Below are 16,228 nucleotides of genomic sequence, written 5' to 3'. Positions count from 1 at the left end.
GTAGAGCTGCTGAAAGAGTGAGATGATGGTGCTTCTGTTCCCAGCTGTGTGTGTTGGTTCACCTACAGTGTGTGACTTGATACAACAGAAAATGGGAACTTCTTGACCTTTAATAAGTGAATTCTACAAAACTTAAATTTATTCTGTCATTATTTAATATCCTATACATCAATTAACTGTTTTTGTTTGATTGTTTAATTCATTCACTATGATGTATAAAAAGAAATCCATAACATTACAGGGCCTCAGGCTAGGTGTATCTTAGGCTAATGGACAATTCATCATCGACCTTCAATTTAAAAGGAATTTGTATCATCTGGCACGGCCTCAGTCCCAAGGCTGCTGAATAGTAGAGGGTCAACCTGGAGTGTGTAAATGTGCACTCTGAAGTTAATCCATTTTACAGTACAGAAATCAAAATAATTCACACAATGCAATCTATCAAATATATCCCTTCAGTACAGGCAAGTTACTATACATCAAGGAAACACCAATATAATCAGTCCATTAAATATAAAGAGCTACTCATGCATGGTAAAGTTCTCATAACTCTAAAATACACAGAGACTAATAAGTTACTCATGCACAATACATGTACTCCTTCCTCTAAAACAGAAAAATACTTATTCAGATCACTCATGCTGGTAGGTATCACTAAGTGGGTTGGGAGTACAGTAGTGGTGAATGGTGATGCAGTTGGCAACTAACCTACGGGGGGACTTCGCCTACTGTGCACATCTGTCAGGGAGCACATATTACCACGGTCAAAATCCAGTCTACAATAAGAGTCTTCATGGACATTACTTCCATGAAATGACGAAGTGGTTGAGTGAAACTAACCCTGGTAATATGACTTCCAATTAGAATTAAAATATTTAATAAAACATGAAAAAAGTGATGATTTACATATACAGTACAGTAAACTTTCCTTATTGACCCTACAGACAGTGACTCAACAAATTGTCACCTTTTAATTTAGAAGAAAATTTATATCAAGAACAAGAGGTCCAACAGTCATTGGTTGGACTGAGAATGAAGGATCCAATAAACAGTTGACGGTCATAGAAAAATAATCATTGTACAGTACATAGAAATATAAGGAATGTGGGATGTTGCCAGTCAAGTGTTATTATTAGACCTGAAGCAGAAGGTACAGCTTATTAACAGCTCATAAGAACATGACAAGTATTGTAAACATTGTTGCCTAAAATGATTGGGTCTGCAACATGCTGTAATATAGGGTGTCCAAGAAAAATGTCCCTGCCTGCTCCCTGCCTCCCTCCAACTCACAGTGTCTCAGGGAGGGAGGCAGGGGCAGTTTTCTGGGACACCCTTTATAACATAACTATCACTGACAGCCTCTAAAAATAGATGGTAATCATGGATAAGGTTATCGCTCTTGATGCTCCAGATCTTCCTAATGAAACTCCCATCAGCAATACTGTTTAAACTTAAGATAGACATCATTCTTTAATAAACTACAGTATATAACTTGACACTGTTATCTTGGGGGCTGTTGAGACTTTTGTAAAATCATCCCACAGGAAGGTTGTCACTCCTGATGAGTCTTAACCTTGCCCGTACAGCCCCACCACACTGTGAGGTATCAGTGTTACTCCGTGGTACACAACTACACTATGAAGTACAGGTTGACAATCCCTTATCTGAAATCCTTGGGGCCAGAGGCATTTCGGAATTTTTCGGTTTTCAGAATGGTTAGGTTTTTTTTTTTTTTTATACAGTATAGCCCACCCGGGCATAGATCACTGACCCACATCAGGCCTGGGGGGGGCAAAAATATTATAATAATAATAATAATAATACAGTACTGTAATAATAATTCATAGGTCTACGTCGCATTTCTCACTTTTGATCTTTTTTTCATTCTTGTATTTCTTTATTATTATTATTATTTTATTACAGTATTATTGTTATTATTATTATTATTAATTTTATTATTGTATTTTATTATTACAGTACTATTATTATTATTGTCATCATTATTATTTTATTTTGGTGTACAGTATTTTAATTAAAATTTTTATTTACTATGAATAATTATTATTATTATAATTATTATTACTATTACATTTTCGCCCACCAGGCCCCGATGTGAGTCAGTGATTTATGCCCGGGTGGGCTAATCCCTGTCAAAAAAAAAAATGCCCCACCAAAAGCTTTCGGTTTTTAGAGCTTTTCGGTTTTCGGAATTTCGGATAAAGGGTTGTCAACCTGTACAGCTAATATTAATCTTTACTCAACTAATTACAAATCAAATTTTCCAGCTTTAGCCATAACTTCTGATACACCAATTATCATGGGTTCTTGGTCATTAAAATTTATTCTTTGTATTCGCTCACTTGCCTAACTCAAAACAGAAAGCACAGATATTGTTTCAAACTCCTTTCACTTTTGTATTACCATTAGGATGAGTCATGTGGCAGCACTTCCAGCCTTCCCACAGGCACTATTAAGTGAGCTGTCAGTGGAGGTGATTTATGTGATGTTTTACCAAGTCTGCAGGTTATGTATGTGTTCAACACCTCTCACTGTGGCGGTGTGTTGGAGGGTAAGGAGTGTGCGTGTTCTGACCATGGGAGTTTCTGGTTCATGGAAAACTGGATGTAGGAGGTTAAATCCTGTGTGTGTGTGTAAATGTCTTATTATTAACGAACTACAAATAATACATTAAGTTCTTCTTTACTACACACCAAAACCATGTTATTTACCCCCACGTTAAGATGTGTTATCGGGTACAATAACATGGATCTGGTTATTAATAGAGAGAAGGATAAAATAAAAACCACAAGGATAAAAAAACCATGAAGCTCAGACCTCCATGTAGTGCAACAGTCACATAAAACTGAACAAAGAGCAACACATGGTAGGAGGTAAGCTGGAGAGAGGAGGTACACATACACTACATAATCACAGGCAACAGAAAAGAAGGCATATATGTGTTAGCGTTGTTCATAAACGATCCAATGCTCAGAGCAGTTCTTGATAATAGAGTTAAAATACTATTAAAAACGCAGACATCTTTATAATAAGAATCGTTTATAATACCGTCATAATCAGCTATTTTTCCTCTTTGCATTTCTTAATACTGGTATGAAAGTTTATGAAGTCAGAAGGGGGTTTGTAAATCATATTGTATTTCTCATGTGGAAGTGAGGTATTCCCTGGCTTGTTACAGTACACGATATTCACAAAGACAACTAGCTCGTCAAACATAACAAGAGGGACACTTTTACACGAAAAGAACAAAATAGTCGATTATTGGAAAAAAACAAACAAAAGTAGAAAACTGGGAATATAAGTGGTACAGTAGCAAGTGGTAGAGGAACAAGTGGTAAGTGGTAGACAATTTTCAAGAGATAATTAAAATAAGTCCCATAAACTAAAAAATTCCCCAAAAGCAGATATAAATTTTGACTCAAGAATTAGATTTGCCTTAAAAGAAGAATCTAAGCATTGTATCATTTATGGTCAAAAAATTTCAATCACCTTGTTCAGAAGGCCCAAAGTTGTTAGCAAGGCCTATCAGAAACAAAAGCAAGTGACACTGACACTACTGACTCTATATAGTAATGTGTTATATGGCAGCCCTCAGGCTTTACCTTAAGGAAGCAGTATGATCCAAACATTACAATAACAACAACTTTAGGACAACAATACTTTTAAATTAATACTGTAGTTATATATCACTTTTACTTTATTAAATAATCCTATTGATAACACTGCATGGTATTCCTAAACACAGTAGGTATCCTCATATAAGCTACACTATCAATAGGTGAGTATTAGGCAAACTTTTTCTCACAGCTCATTTTTAGTTCAATCCTAAAACCCAGGTATTGAGCGGTATGGTGTCCCTCACACAGGCCATTCCAGAAAACTCTAAAAGGAATAAACTTAAACAGAAGGTCGACGTCTCTCACAAGGCAGCACACGGGTCACCGGTTCTCAAACTCACAGGACATGCATGCATGCATTTATCATCTTATTATGGCTTTACAGGCTTTTGGCGAGTGACTCAAAAGATTCTACTAGACTCAACACTTTATGGCAGTACAGTATCCATCTCCTTATGACTGTTGTAAGTCAGCAGCAATAAGCATTTTTCTTGCCAAGAACAACTGCTGTAAGAACAGCTACTCACCCAAACACATTTTGAGCTTAATAAGGTACCCATTGACATGAGGGTTGCCTCTAACACTCTGGGAGTCATTTGGGTCACAAGTTTACAACTCTCAAAGTATCCCTACATCTGACAATAGAACCTGAGCCTTCTTGATGACCTTCCCAGATCTATTACCATCAACTGTGCCTTGTCAGCTGAGGGTACAACACTGTTCTTCTGTTGTACAAACACACAGCTTCTTCACACTTTGGTTTCTATGAGATGATAAGTAAGTTTTTGGTGACAACCATCCAGACAGTACTATTTGGAGGGTATGGTAACCACAAGGGTCATAACTACACCATTAATTTGTTTCATTGTGCAAGTTTTAAACATAGTTTGTAAGGATCCCTCATGAAATTCATTCAACTGTCAGGCAGTGAAAATGGGTTCCATAGGCCCATTAAAAGCAGTACAAAAGTAGCATAGTAAGCATTTGGCATTAGGGATCAATGTAGCCAGCACTGCACTTGACTGCCTTCACTTCACTTCCTTGGTGTGTTCTCTCTCCTTAATATTTCTTGACAACAATGTATGTCACTATATGGCATTAACAACACAGATCCTTGTTTCACTCCAGCAGTACTTCAGCCACTGTTTATAACTCAACAACACATTATTACAACTAAGGTAGTGTAACAAACGGTACACCTTACATATATCAACTGCTTTACTCTTTCTCATTATTGTATTATTTAGACCTTTATGTCACCCCCAAAGACTCAAGTACAATGAGCCTTCACATCTCCACAGGAACCTCACAACTCCTCTTTCCTTCATTACCATAACCTGCACCTCCCTGGGGCCTGGCCATTCCATATCAACACAACTGAACACATCTAACTTGCCATAATTAATTTTTAATGAAATGCTTATTTAGAAGTGTTTAAAAAAAAAATTCTAAATCACTTTATCTCATACACTTGAGTATCAGGAATCCGAAAGAGCTAGGGACCAATAGGCTTTCAAAAAGTAGATAACTTTGGAAATTTGATATGTGTGAGATGTGTACAGTAGCTAAAACAACTATCTGTGCATACTTTGTGGGAAACATTATGAGACCATGGACCATAAATATTGGTTTATGAGGGCTGTCACTAGTCACAAGTAAAATTTCGGAGCATATTGACCCCCACTTGCACAGATAGTTGTTTTAGCTACTGTACCTGAATGACACCACCAATAACAATATATTTACAGTAAAGAGAAATGCATATTCAACAAGTTATGAAAATAAATGGCCTTGAATTATTGGTAATTAACTTGGAGCTGAAGTGTTGAAAGATGAACAGGTAGGATGAAGAAGAGGAGGGTGGAGCCACCTGGCACACTGTAGCTATGAGCATCTCAGAACAAAAGTTATATTGTCTCGGTCACCATATTCCTCAAATAGTTTATCCATGCTGTAATTCTTGGCCAACCAATGGCTCTCCTCTCCTCCACTTTTAAACTCATGCATCTCTTTACCCAACTGGTCTCATTCGTTCTCTGCACATGCCCAAACCATCTCGGCGTGACTCAACACAAAACTTCGCTAATACCTGTACTCTCAATACCCAGCCGCCCTCCTAGCTATGAACAAGGTTTCCTATTTTTCAGTCTCACACCACACAATCCACCTCACTCTTGTCATATTAGCTCAATAAAGTCAGCTTATATCATCCTCTTTAACTGCCCATGTTTAATCTCCATACATCATCACGCTCCTTACATCAATTACGTACAGCTTTCCTTTCATGCTAAGGGAAGGTCTAGCCAATTCTGACTCTTGGAACTGAGCTAGCCATCAGCACCCCCTGTAGCACTGATCATAGTCCAGGGACACATTATAATCAATCTGGAGTTTATTGATTAACTTTATATAATTTGTATTTAAGAACAGATATGAGGTGATATATATGTGTTGTGTTTGTGTGTGTTTTCCTACTTATTGTTTAAGATCTTATCTATCATTTTCTGCAGTTTTCTTCAGCCCATTTCCCTTGATACTTCCCACATACAGTATATAGGAAAGGAGGAAGAATAATAAACATATGGAAATACACAATAAGACATTATTTCCTGATACTGTACAATAATGACTGGAGGTAAAACTACCCTGTGGTAAAATACTCTGTAAGGCAAGAACAGTACAGTACAGTATATACCTTCTTTTCTGTAAAAACTGAATTACTAAAAACAAAGTGAGTATGGGTCAATATGCAGTAAGTAAGGTTTATGAAGAGAGGGGTCCATCTAAGCATGCACACAATAAAAAATTTACAGTTCAAAATATGACTACAGGTTACTACTATAAAATACTGTACAGTATTCATACTGTAAACAGTACCTGAAAAATAACATTTCATTACATCACAAAATAAGTTTCTTTATCTTTAAAACTATTCTGAAAATATTGGAAGGGTATTGGGAGGGTTTACTGCATATATCTCGAGCTTTGTGACACTATTGTTGTGCCCCACTGAGCCCCTAACACCACAATAATAACAACAGAGGCAGCATATGTAAGCTCGGTCAGGAAGCTGCATATATTTGTATCCAAAATAAACAAATAATCCATTTACAAAATTCTGCATAGCATTATACTACTGTACGGTGCATATATAAAACAATAAATTCAGTCAAGTGTTAACAATATAGAGTGAATAGAAAAGTAAATTATTTAATATCGTAATACATTTACCATAAATCAAGGTGCTGTATACCTGCACTGTACTGTACATTCATTGTGGTCACCTGGACAGCAACACATTCAGTACACTTGACGGCAATAATGTTTACAAGCTGTATGGTTACTGTTATAAGCAAACTGAAACTTTTAAAACATCAGTAACCTGCCATAAATACTTGATTTCATTCTGTAAAACAGATATAATCACACAAAGAATATAATGTGAGTAGCAGTGAGTGTGAGGCAGTCTTCCCTCCCTCTTCTTCTGTAATGTTGCTTTTGACAATTAATATAAAATTTGCCTGTAAAGTTATGTTTCCACATTCAGGAACAGTTTCTGCTCTATATATAGTTCAAGTACAACAGCCAGACAAACAGATAATAACTTATTGAAAAGTGTCACACAAGTTCATACTAAGAAGAAGAGCCCAAGAATACCAGTTTATATTGTACTCAGGGGCAGAGGGGTGGCAAAACCTCTGTTATGCCATTATGTGCATCATTCAGTGTAATAATGTGGCACAGTGATAAACCATAATTCTCCACCTCTCAATACATTAATTTCTTTACTTCCTTCCAATTTATTCTTGAATAAACTGCCACTCATCTGTTACCTTGCTGTGGTCACCAAGCCAATTCTTTTCCCCCGATCAAAGTTTAGAGTCACTTTTGAGTATTAATTATTGTTAAAAAAGTTAATTACAGTTATATTAAATATTTACAACATTACACAAAAACAGCCTGTTTTACCAAAAACATTTGTTGAGGAAATAAGGCATAATTCAACTTGTTAATTAAAGCATTAGTTATTTTGTATGTCATGCCTTCATACAGTACAGTATCCAGTTACTCTTGAAGGAAATACTAGATCATACCTACAGATATTGTATGCCTTTACTTCAATGTTATTTGTAGCATTTAAGAATAAATATATTAAAGAACAGAACAAAGCAAATATTCTTTCTAAAACACAAAAGTTGAAGAAAAGAACTTGCAAAATATCTTGCTGGCAATCACAGATCATTAAGCTAGAAGAAATATATCATTACTATAGCAGAGTTAACAGCACTCAGGCATAATAGCAGTCAATACAAGCTCTTGTCTCCCACACAGCGCTGTAACCGGTAGATCATCTTGCTGCTAACCATTATAATATCAGAAGGTGTAACTATCAGAAGAAGTTACCAATATATGATAAATCTCTTGCACAACAGGTTTCATACAAGTACAGTACCTGGTGATTGATATTTAATACCATAATCATTAACAATAAACATACTACCATGATGTAGCTTCTAATAAGTCACCATTGCCAAACAAGAAAACTGTTTATGCAAAAGTTAATCATATATAAATTATTAACTACAGTACAGTATATAGCTACCATAGTTGAAAGTACTACTATTAGTCAACAAAGAGTAATAGTACGGAATAAACTCAACTGACCTAAGGTGACCCCAGTGTTGATGCGGTGGCGGTGAATGTCTGTCGGTAGAGACGCTTGCTTGGCATTGACCTGTTGCTGAAGAGCCTCCACCTTGAGAACGAAAATAGAGGGAGAATTATTATTTTTTAATTTCTTGTTTTATTTCGCTTAATTAACTGCTCAAGTGCCAATAACTGAAACTTGGAGATGATAATAATCGCACTGCTTTGGCATGTTCTTAAACTTAGATACTGTTCATGACATGGCTCAGGGGGGAGGGGGAGCGGGAAGGGGAGGCAGTGTACATAACCTACCACAACTTGCTTCACCCTCTCGCTAGAAGAAAAAAACACATCTGGGAAAAAGGCCTCCATGTGGAAATAATAACAAAAATATCAAAGGAGAGAGGAAATTAATAACACTTTAGTCTGAGGTTAGATGAAGGTCTGAAGCAAGGAAAAAAACAATAAATAATAATTACCTCACAATAAATAATAATTACCACACAATAAATAATAATTACCACACAATAAATAATAATTACCTCACAAAAAATAAAAATTACCACACAATAAATAATAATTACCTCACAAAAAATAATAATTACCTCACAAAAATATCACCACCATTATCAGAGTCTTACCTGTAGTCTCATGTAAGCAAAGGACGCCTGATGAATAGCTGTGATCCATGAGTCCCTCTCACTCTGGCATAAGGCTGCACAGTGTTGGGTGCCTCGACACTGCAAAACAACACTTTATACAGGTACTAGACAATGATTATACAATGGGCTCTCGATATATTGGACTTTCATCTCAATACTGTATACCCTGTAGTGTAGTCTGTTAGATGCAAGTTTCACATCTAATGGACCCTCGATCTAATGGACTTTCATCTAGATACTGTATACCTTGTACTGTAGTCTGTTAGATGCAAGTTTCACATCTAATGGACCCTCGATCTAATGGACTTTCATCTCAATACTGTTATACCCTGTAGTGTATCTGTTAGATGCAAGTTTCACATCTAATGGACCTCAGTCTAATGGACTTTCATCTAGATACTGTATACCCTGTACTGAGTCTCTGTTAGATGCAAGTTTCCATCTAATGGACCCGATCTAATGGACTTTCATCTCAATACTGTATACCCTAGGTGTGGTCTGTTAGATGCAAGTTTCACATCTAATGGACCTCGATCTAATGGCCTCATCTAGATACTGTATACCCTGTAGTCTGTTAGATGCAAGTTTCACATCTAATGGACCTCGATCTAATGGACTTTCATCTCAATACAACATACCCTGCTGTAGTCTGTTGAATGCAAGTTTCACATCTAATGGACCCTCGATCTAATGGACTTTCATCTAGATACTGTATACCCTGTACTGTAGTCTGTTAGATGCAAGTTTCACATCTAATGGACCCTCAGATATTGGACTTTCATCTCAATACTGTATACCCTGTAGTGTAGTCTGTTAGATGCAAGTTTCACATCTAATGGACCCTCGATCTAATGGACTTTCATCTAGATACTGTATACCTTGTACTGTAGTCTGTTAGATGCAAGTTTCACATCTAATGGACCCTCGATCTAATGGACTTTCCTCTACATGTAGTCTGTTAAATAGAGGTTTCACTATATCAAGAAATTTAACAATGAAACTATCACTTAGACTGATGATGAAGGATTGGCCTATAGTAATGGTTGAAGATATTGTACTGTACTAACTTGGCAACTCAACTTGAACTTGCCCTCCAGAAGGTGTCATAACTACTGCTTCTATTGGCTCTCCTGTGAGGGTGATGGTTATGAGGTTATGATGGGGAGGAACGAATGATCATGGGGAGGAACGAATGATCATGGGGTGAGTTCCTGGCTTGAATGAGGGGTAACTTGGATAAGGTACAATGGACTAAACTGCTTTAAAAGTAAAATAAAAATAAGCCCAGTTAGGAGGATCATTTAGTGAAGGTGTCAAACTAGAGATGCTCACCGAGATTGAATGCAAAAGGAGCGTCCGTAGATTCGTCAAGATTCACCTGGCAATTCTCTAACACTATCACCCCAGCAGGTTCTGACCAGTGATCCCGGGACTTGAAGTAGAAGAGCAGGTTGCCACGTAGTCGACACCATCGCTCTGTGCTCACTGTTAGGAGAAAACATTGAATTAGTTAACTGTAAACGACAGATCCACAGAGAGAAGTTACTGTATGGTTTTTGACATCTCAGAACAGATAATTGTGTGATAACGTTATCGGGGAACAGTGATTTGAAGAACTAGGGAACTAAACCGGATATCCTGTTATCTGATGGAGTCTGTACCCAGCCCCCCCCTCTCCACTGTAACTATGAGGCACTCCAGGTGTTGTATAAATCAGGAGTTACAGTATACAGTAAACCCCAAACACAGCTGAACTCTCATAACAGAATACAATAATTTTTCTAGATTCCTGTATACAAATTTAAAGAGAATGTCCCTTAAAATCATGCCCATAATAAGTAATATTTACATCACAATAACCTGTACATCTAAATAAACTTTGTTGTAATGACGTCACACACAACACTGATCGGTAAGGTTCCTCAGATAGCTGTTTCAAATATGAATCTCTATATGGAAATAAATTACACCAGCCAGTAGTATATATATGATGGGGAACTGGACCTGTCTCTGTTATTTAGAAGTCTGTTCATCTTACTTCCAAGACAAGATGACGGAGAAAAACGACAAATAAAAACGATTTCCTAAACATTTCAACATTTCACATCACGGAGAAATTTCTTCCTCTCCCTCCCTCCTCCTCTCTCCTCCCTACCATAAAAAACCTTCTGTAGCAAAAGTGCCCTAAGTTCAATCTCATTAATTATATCTACAATGGGGGGGGGGAGGGGTCACCTGGGAAGTACCTGTAGTACCAGTAATTAGGCTTGGTGAGGCTCTTGTTGTTGTGGAGGGTGTGGTCAATGTTAGCTCATGATACAGTTTCACTCCCACTAACCAGGGGGGGTTCTGGGGCACTCATTCACATGGGGGTAAAGGAAAGTAATAAGTGTTTGGAAGGAAGGAGTGGAGAGAAGAAGGAATAAGTAAATAAAGACAGATAAGAGTGGAGAGAAGAAGGAATAAGTAAATAAAGACAGATAAGAGTGGAGAGAAGAAGGAAGAAGTAAATAAAGACAATGATAAGAGTGAACGTAAGAAACATGAAGATAAGAAACAAAAGGGAAATAATAAAAAAATATAAAAAATCTGTATAAACGTAACTAGAAAGTCAGATTATCTGGAAAACAAAATGGTGTCTGATCGAGAAGAATTATGGAGGAGACAGCCTGGATGTGAGAGCTTTAAAGTGAAGGAATTGTAGAAGCTGAGATAAACTTATATACACTGCAGTACAGGTAACTCTTTTGTGGATACTGGTCAAAAAAAACATTCGGCAGAGAAAACATATTTAATTTATATATACTGTACCTTGTGAAAAAAATATGATTGAAAAAAAAGAAGAAGTCATTACAGGCAACAGGAAGCTTTGGTGTTAGCTAGTTACAGTAACGACCTTGTTAGTTGGTCTTGTGTTAGAGCAGAGGCTAAGTAAAGCATGTAAAGGGGTTATCAGTGTAGTCAGCCCATAGTACCTTGTGTTCAGTGACCTCAGCCCATTTTAGTGATTTAGGATCGAATCATAATATGGGCCAAAGTTACCATGGGCTAACTTCACCTGTATCCTGTAGTCTGTCCAATCTTTGCAAATATTGTAGAACTTTAGAAAATAAGTTGGAGAAGCGTGAGGTAGCAACAAGAGAGAGAGAGAGAGAGCTATGGTGGCATGAAAGCAAAACATCAAAATATTTGTTAATAAGAATTTTGATGGGAAAGCTGAAGCAATGGAGAATCTGGGATAGGTCGAAGGAAAGGCTTGAAAGGAGACAGGTTACTATTATTGGGGAGCAGAGAGACGTCAACACAGAACAGTCACTGGTATGAGTGATGGAAAGTGACCATACGATGAGGTTACAGCTGTCAAGGAGGAGTGTTTAAATCATGTGAGTAAGATGCTTGGGACATGAATGAGGGAAAGTGAAGACTGAAACAGTACAGGTGCAGTAAGCCAAATAAGGAAAATATATGAAGAAAAGTCTCCTTGATGACAAGCAGAAGTTGACAGACAATGTAACTGATATATCAACTTATTATGGTAGTACAATTAGAAGGAATAAAGGAATAATGGTAGAGCAGCTCAAGAAAGATATTATGACACCATTTTACCATTGTTTAAGTGCAGATGAAAATTCTCAGCACTATTCGTGTCCTCAGGGGATTGACTCCCGGTGTTTTTAAAACAAGGCATTGGCTCAGACTGTTGTTCCTGAGTCACACCAGGAAATTAAAGTCTATTTCAGCTTGTAGCCAGAGGAAAGGAAACATATTTTACAAGTATATGTTGACTTATCTAAGGAGGATCTTCTTCAAAAATGTTTGGGGAGGAGGGGGGGGGGGTGTAGGATCATTTACATTTGTCCATATATATTTACACCTAGCACAGTATTTATGAGGTCCAGGAATTTCTTTTGGCTCTCCCTAAAAACTACATTTTTTCTGGGGGTTTGCTCTTGATTATCTTTATTTTTGGGACTATTGCCTTTCTTTGTACCTGGTTTTACACCTCCATGTGAACCCACAACAACTTTTGAAGACAAGATTTCGATGCACCATTTATTTTTTATGGTACATCAGGTTTATATTAAGTATTAGCAACTTTTTGCAGCTATTCGTAACACAAAGACCTTCTCATGTATGCAAAATCTTATTTCCCATTATTATAGATAAAGAGTTGTTCTATAAAAGGAGTCTCAATTATTAAAATTGGCCAACAAATACTGGCTATGAAGATCCTTCAACTACAAGAGTAAAATAAACCAAAAGGACGTCCTTTAGGAGAACAGTACAGCACTAATTTCATCCAGTGACTAAAACAAACATTTCCATTGTGAGTCATTATGATGTACACAATGTTGGCTCATAACTTAGAACACAGTTTTTAGAATCAGTAACCCGGTGTGATAGTTTCTGACCTGTTACAGATTAGTACCGATTTCATCACGTGACTCCCAAGAATATTTAACGTGATTCCAAGAATATTTCCATCCTATCAGAGCCTGTACTGTACACAGGTAAATCAATGTAAACAATTTTCACCTCTGGGAGCCGGGTTTTGAACCCAGGCCACCAAGGTTGGCAGTCAGGCAGCTTATCCACTGGACCATGATGGGCTAAAAGCTAGCCAAGCTTGGTGGTGGGTATGGGACCTTGAGCTACAAGCGAGTAGCTAAGGATGGGTAGAATTTAGCCCATCGTGGCCCGGTGGATAAGCCGCCTGACTCCAACCTTGGCGACCCGGGTTCAAAATCCGGCACCGAGATGTGAAATCTTTTTTTTATACATTTTCATCTCTTGAGTGAGAAGCACTAGTGACCAAGCTCATGGTGGCAAAGAGGGAAAGAGCGATTATTACCAAAACTGTGAACTAGAAGCAATACAAATAGAAACAAGACATAATGCAATGTAGCAACACACCAAGAATACCAGCCCTTTATATACAAGCAACTCAACAAACTACAGTACAGTACTGGGTAAGAATATGCCACCACCATGATCACTCTTGTGCCTCAGGAAACAGGCCACTCTACTACTACTGCTACTGACCTCCACCAGCACGACCAATGACAACACTGTGTGGGTAGATGAGGGGTTTTGTGTGGCACCATACCTGCAGTGTGGATGGTAGTGTGGCACCATACCTGCAGTGTGGATGGTAGTGTGGCACCATACCTGCAGTGTTGGATGGTAGTGTGGCACCATACCTGGAGTGTGGATGGTAGTGTGGCACCATACCTGCAGTGTGGATGGTAGTGTGGCACCATACCTGGAGTGTTGGATGGTAGTGTGGCACCATACCTGCAGTGTGGATGGTAGTGTGGCACCATACCTGGGTGTGGATGGTAGTGTGGCACCATACCTGAGTGTGGATGGTAGTGTGGCACCATACCAGTGTGGATGGTGTGGCACCATACCTGCAGTGTGGATGGTATGTGGCACCATACCTGTGTTGGATGGTGTGTGGCACCATACCTGGAGTGTTGGATGGTAGTGTGGCACCATACCTGGAGGTGGATGGTGTGGCACCATACCTGTGTGGATGGTAGTGTGGCACCATACCGGAGTGTTGGATGGTAGTGTGGCACCATACCTGCAGTGTGGATGGTAGTGTGGCACCATACCTGGAGTGTTGGATGGCAGTGTGGCACCATACCTGGAGTGTTGGATGGTAGTGTGGCACCATACCTGAGTGTGGATGGTAGTGTGGCACCATACCTGAGTGTGGATGGTAGTGTGGCACCATACCTGGTGTGGATGGTAGTGTGGCACCATACCTGGAGTGTTGGATGGTAGTGTGGCACCATACCTGGAGTGTTGGATGGTGGTGTGGCACCATACCTGGAGTGTGGATGGTAGTGTGGCACCATACCTGCAGTGTGGATGGTAGTGTGGCCTGGATGGTAGTGTGGCACCATACCTGGTAGTGTGGCACCATACCTGGAGTGTGGATGGTAGTGTGGCACCATACCGGAGTGTGGATGGTAGTGTGGCACCATACCTGGAGTGTTGGATGGCAGTGTGGCACCATACCCTGGAGTGTTGATGGTAGTGTGGCACCATACCTGGAGTGTGGATGGTAGTGTGGCACCCATGGTAGTGCCTGGAGTGTTGGATGGTAGTGTGGCACCATACCTGGAGTGTGGATGGTAGTGTGGGGAGTGTTGGATGGTAGTGTGGCACCATACCTGGCAGTGTGGATGGTAGTGTGGCACCATACCTGGAGTGTGGATGGTAGTGTGGCACCATACCTGGAGTGTTGGATGGTAGTGTGGCACCATACCTAGTGTTGATGGCAGTGTAGCACCATACCTGGAGCGTGGATGGAGTGTGGCACCATACCTGGAGTGTTGGATGGTAGTGTGGCACCATACCTGGTAGTGTGGTGTTGGATGGTAGTGTGGCACCATACCTGGAGTGTTGATGGTAGTGGCACATACCCTGAGTGTTGGACCTGAGTGTGGCACCATGCCTGTGGATGGTAGTGTGGCACCATACCTGCAGTGTGGATGGTAGTGTGGCACCATACCTGGAGTGGATGGTAGTGTGGCACCATACCTGGAGTGTGGATGGTAGTGTGGCACCATACCTGGAGTGTGTGGATGGTAGTGTGGCACCATACCCTGGATGGTGGTAGTGGATGGAAGTGTAGCACCATACCTGGAGCGTGGATGGTAGTGTGGCACCATACCTGGAGTGTGTGGCACCATACCTGGATGGATGGTGTGGCACCATACCTGGAGTTTTGATGGTAGTGTGGCACCATACCTGGAGTGTTGGATGGTGGTAGTGGAGGTAGTGTAGCACATACCTGGAGCATGAATGGTGGTAGTGAAGGGTAGTGTACCATACCTGGGAGTATGGTGGTAGGAAGGGTTGTGTAGCACCATGCCTGGAGCGTGGATGGTGTTAGTGGCGGTAGTGTAGCACCATACCTGGAGCGTGGATGGTGGTAGTGAAGGGGTAGTGTAGCACCATACCTGGAGCGTGGATGGTGGTAGTGAAGGGTAGTAGCACCATGCCTGGAGCCTGGGAGCGTGGATGGTGTTAGTGGAGTAGTGTGGCACCATACCTGGAGCGTGGATGGTGTTAGTGGGTGGTGGGCACCATACCTGGAGCGTGGATGGTGGTAGTAGGGTAGTGGCACCATACCTACCATGGAGTGTTGATGGTGGTAGTGGAGGATAGTGTAGCACCATACCTGGAGCGTGAATGGTGGTAGTGAAGGGTATTGTGGCACCATGCCTGGGAGCATGGATGGTAGTGTAGCACCATACCTGGAGCGTGGAT

General features: G+C 39.7%; 1 protein-coding gene across 1 annotated transcript in view; it reads right to left on the bottom strand.

Annotated features, from left to right (window-relative positions):
* Positions 1–16,228, bottom strand: part of LOC121863098 (inositol polyphosphate-4-phosphatase type I A-like) — a 93,753-nt gene that overhangs the window by 21,880 nt on the left and 55,645 nt on the right. Inside the window, exons 5-9 of the mRNA XM_042361596.1 lie at positions 10,277–10,429; positions 9,583–9,593; positions 8,924–9,022; positions 8,301–8,391; positions 709–738 (exon numbers count right to left, since the gene is read on the bottom strand). Coding sequence (XP_042217530.1) covers positions 709–738; positions 8,301–8,391; positions 8,924–9,022; positions 9,583–9,593; positions 10,277–10,429 — 384 coding nt within the window. The remainder of the gene's footprint in view (positions 1–708; positions 739–8,300; positions 8,392–8,923; positions 9,023–9,582; positions 9,594–10,276; positions 10,430–16,228) is intronic.

Source organism: Homarus americanus, unplaced genomic scaffold, assembly GCF_018991925.1.
Source record: "Homarus americanus isolate GMGI-L3 unplaced genomic scaffold, GMGI_Hamer_2.0 scaffold54679, whole genome shotgun sequence".
Taxonomy (NCBI): Eukaryota; Metazoa; Arthropoda; class Malacostraca; order Decapoda; family Nephropidae; genus Homarus; species Homarus americanus.
Note: the sequence above shows the minus strand (reverse complement) of the source record. Positions and strands in the feature narration are given on the sequence as shown.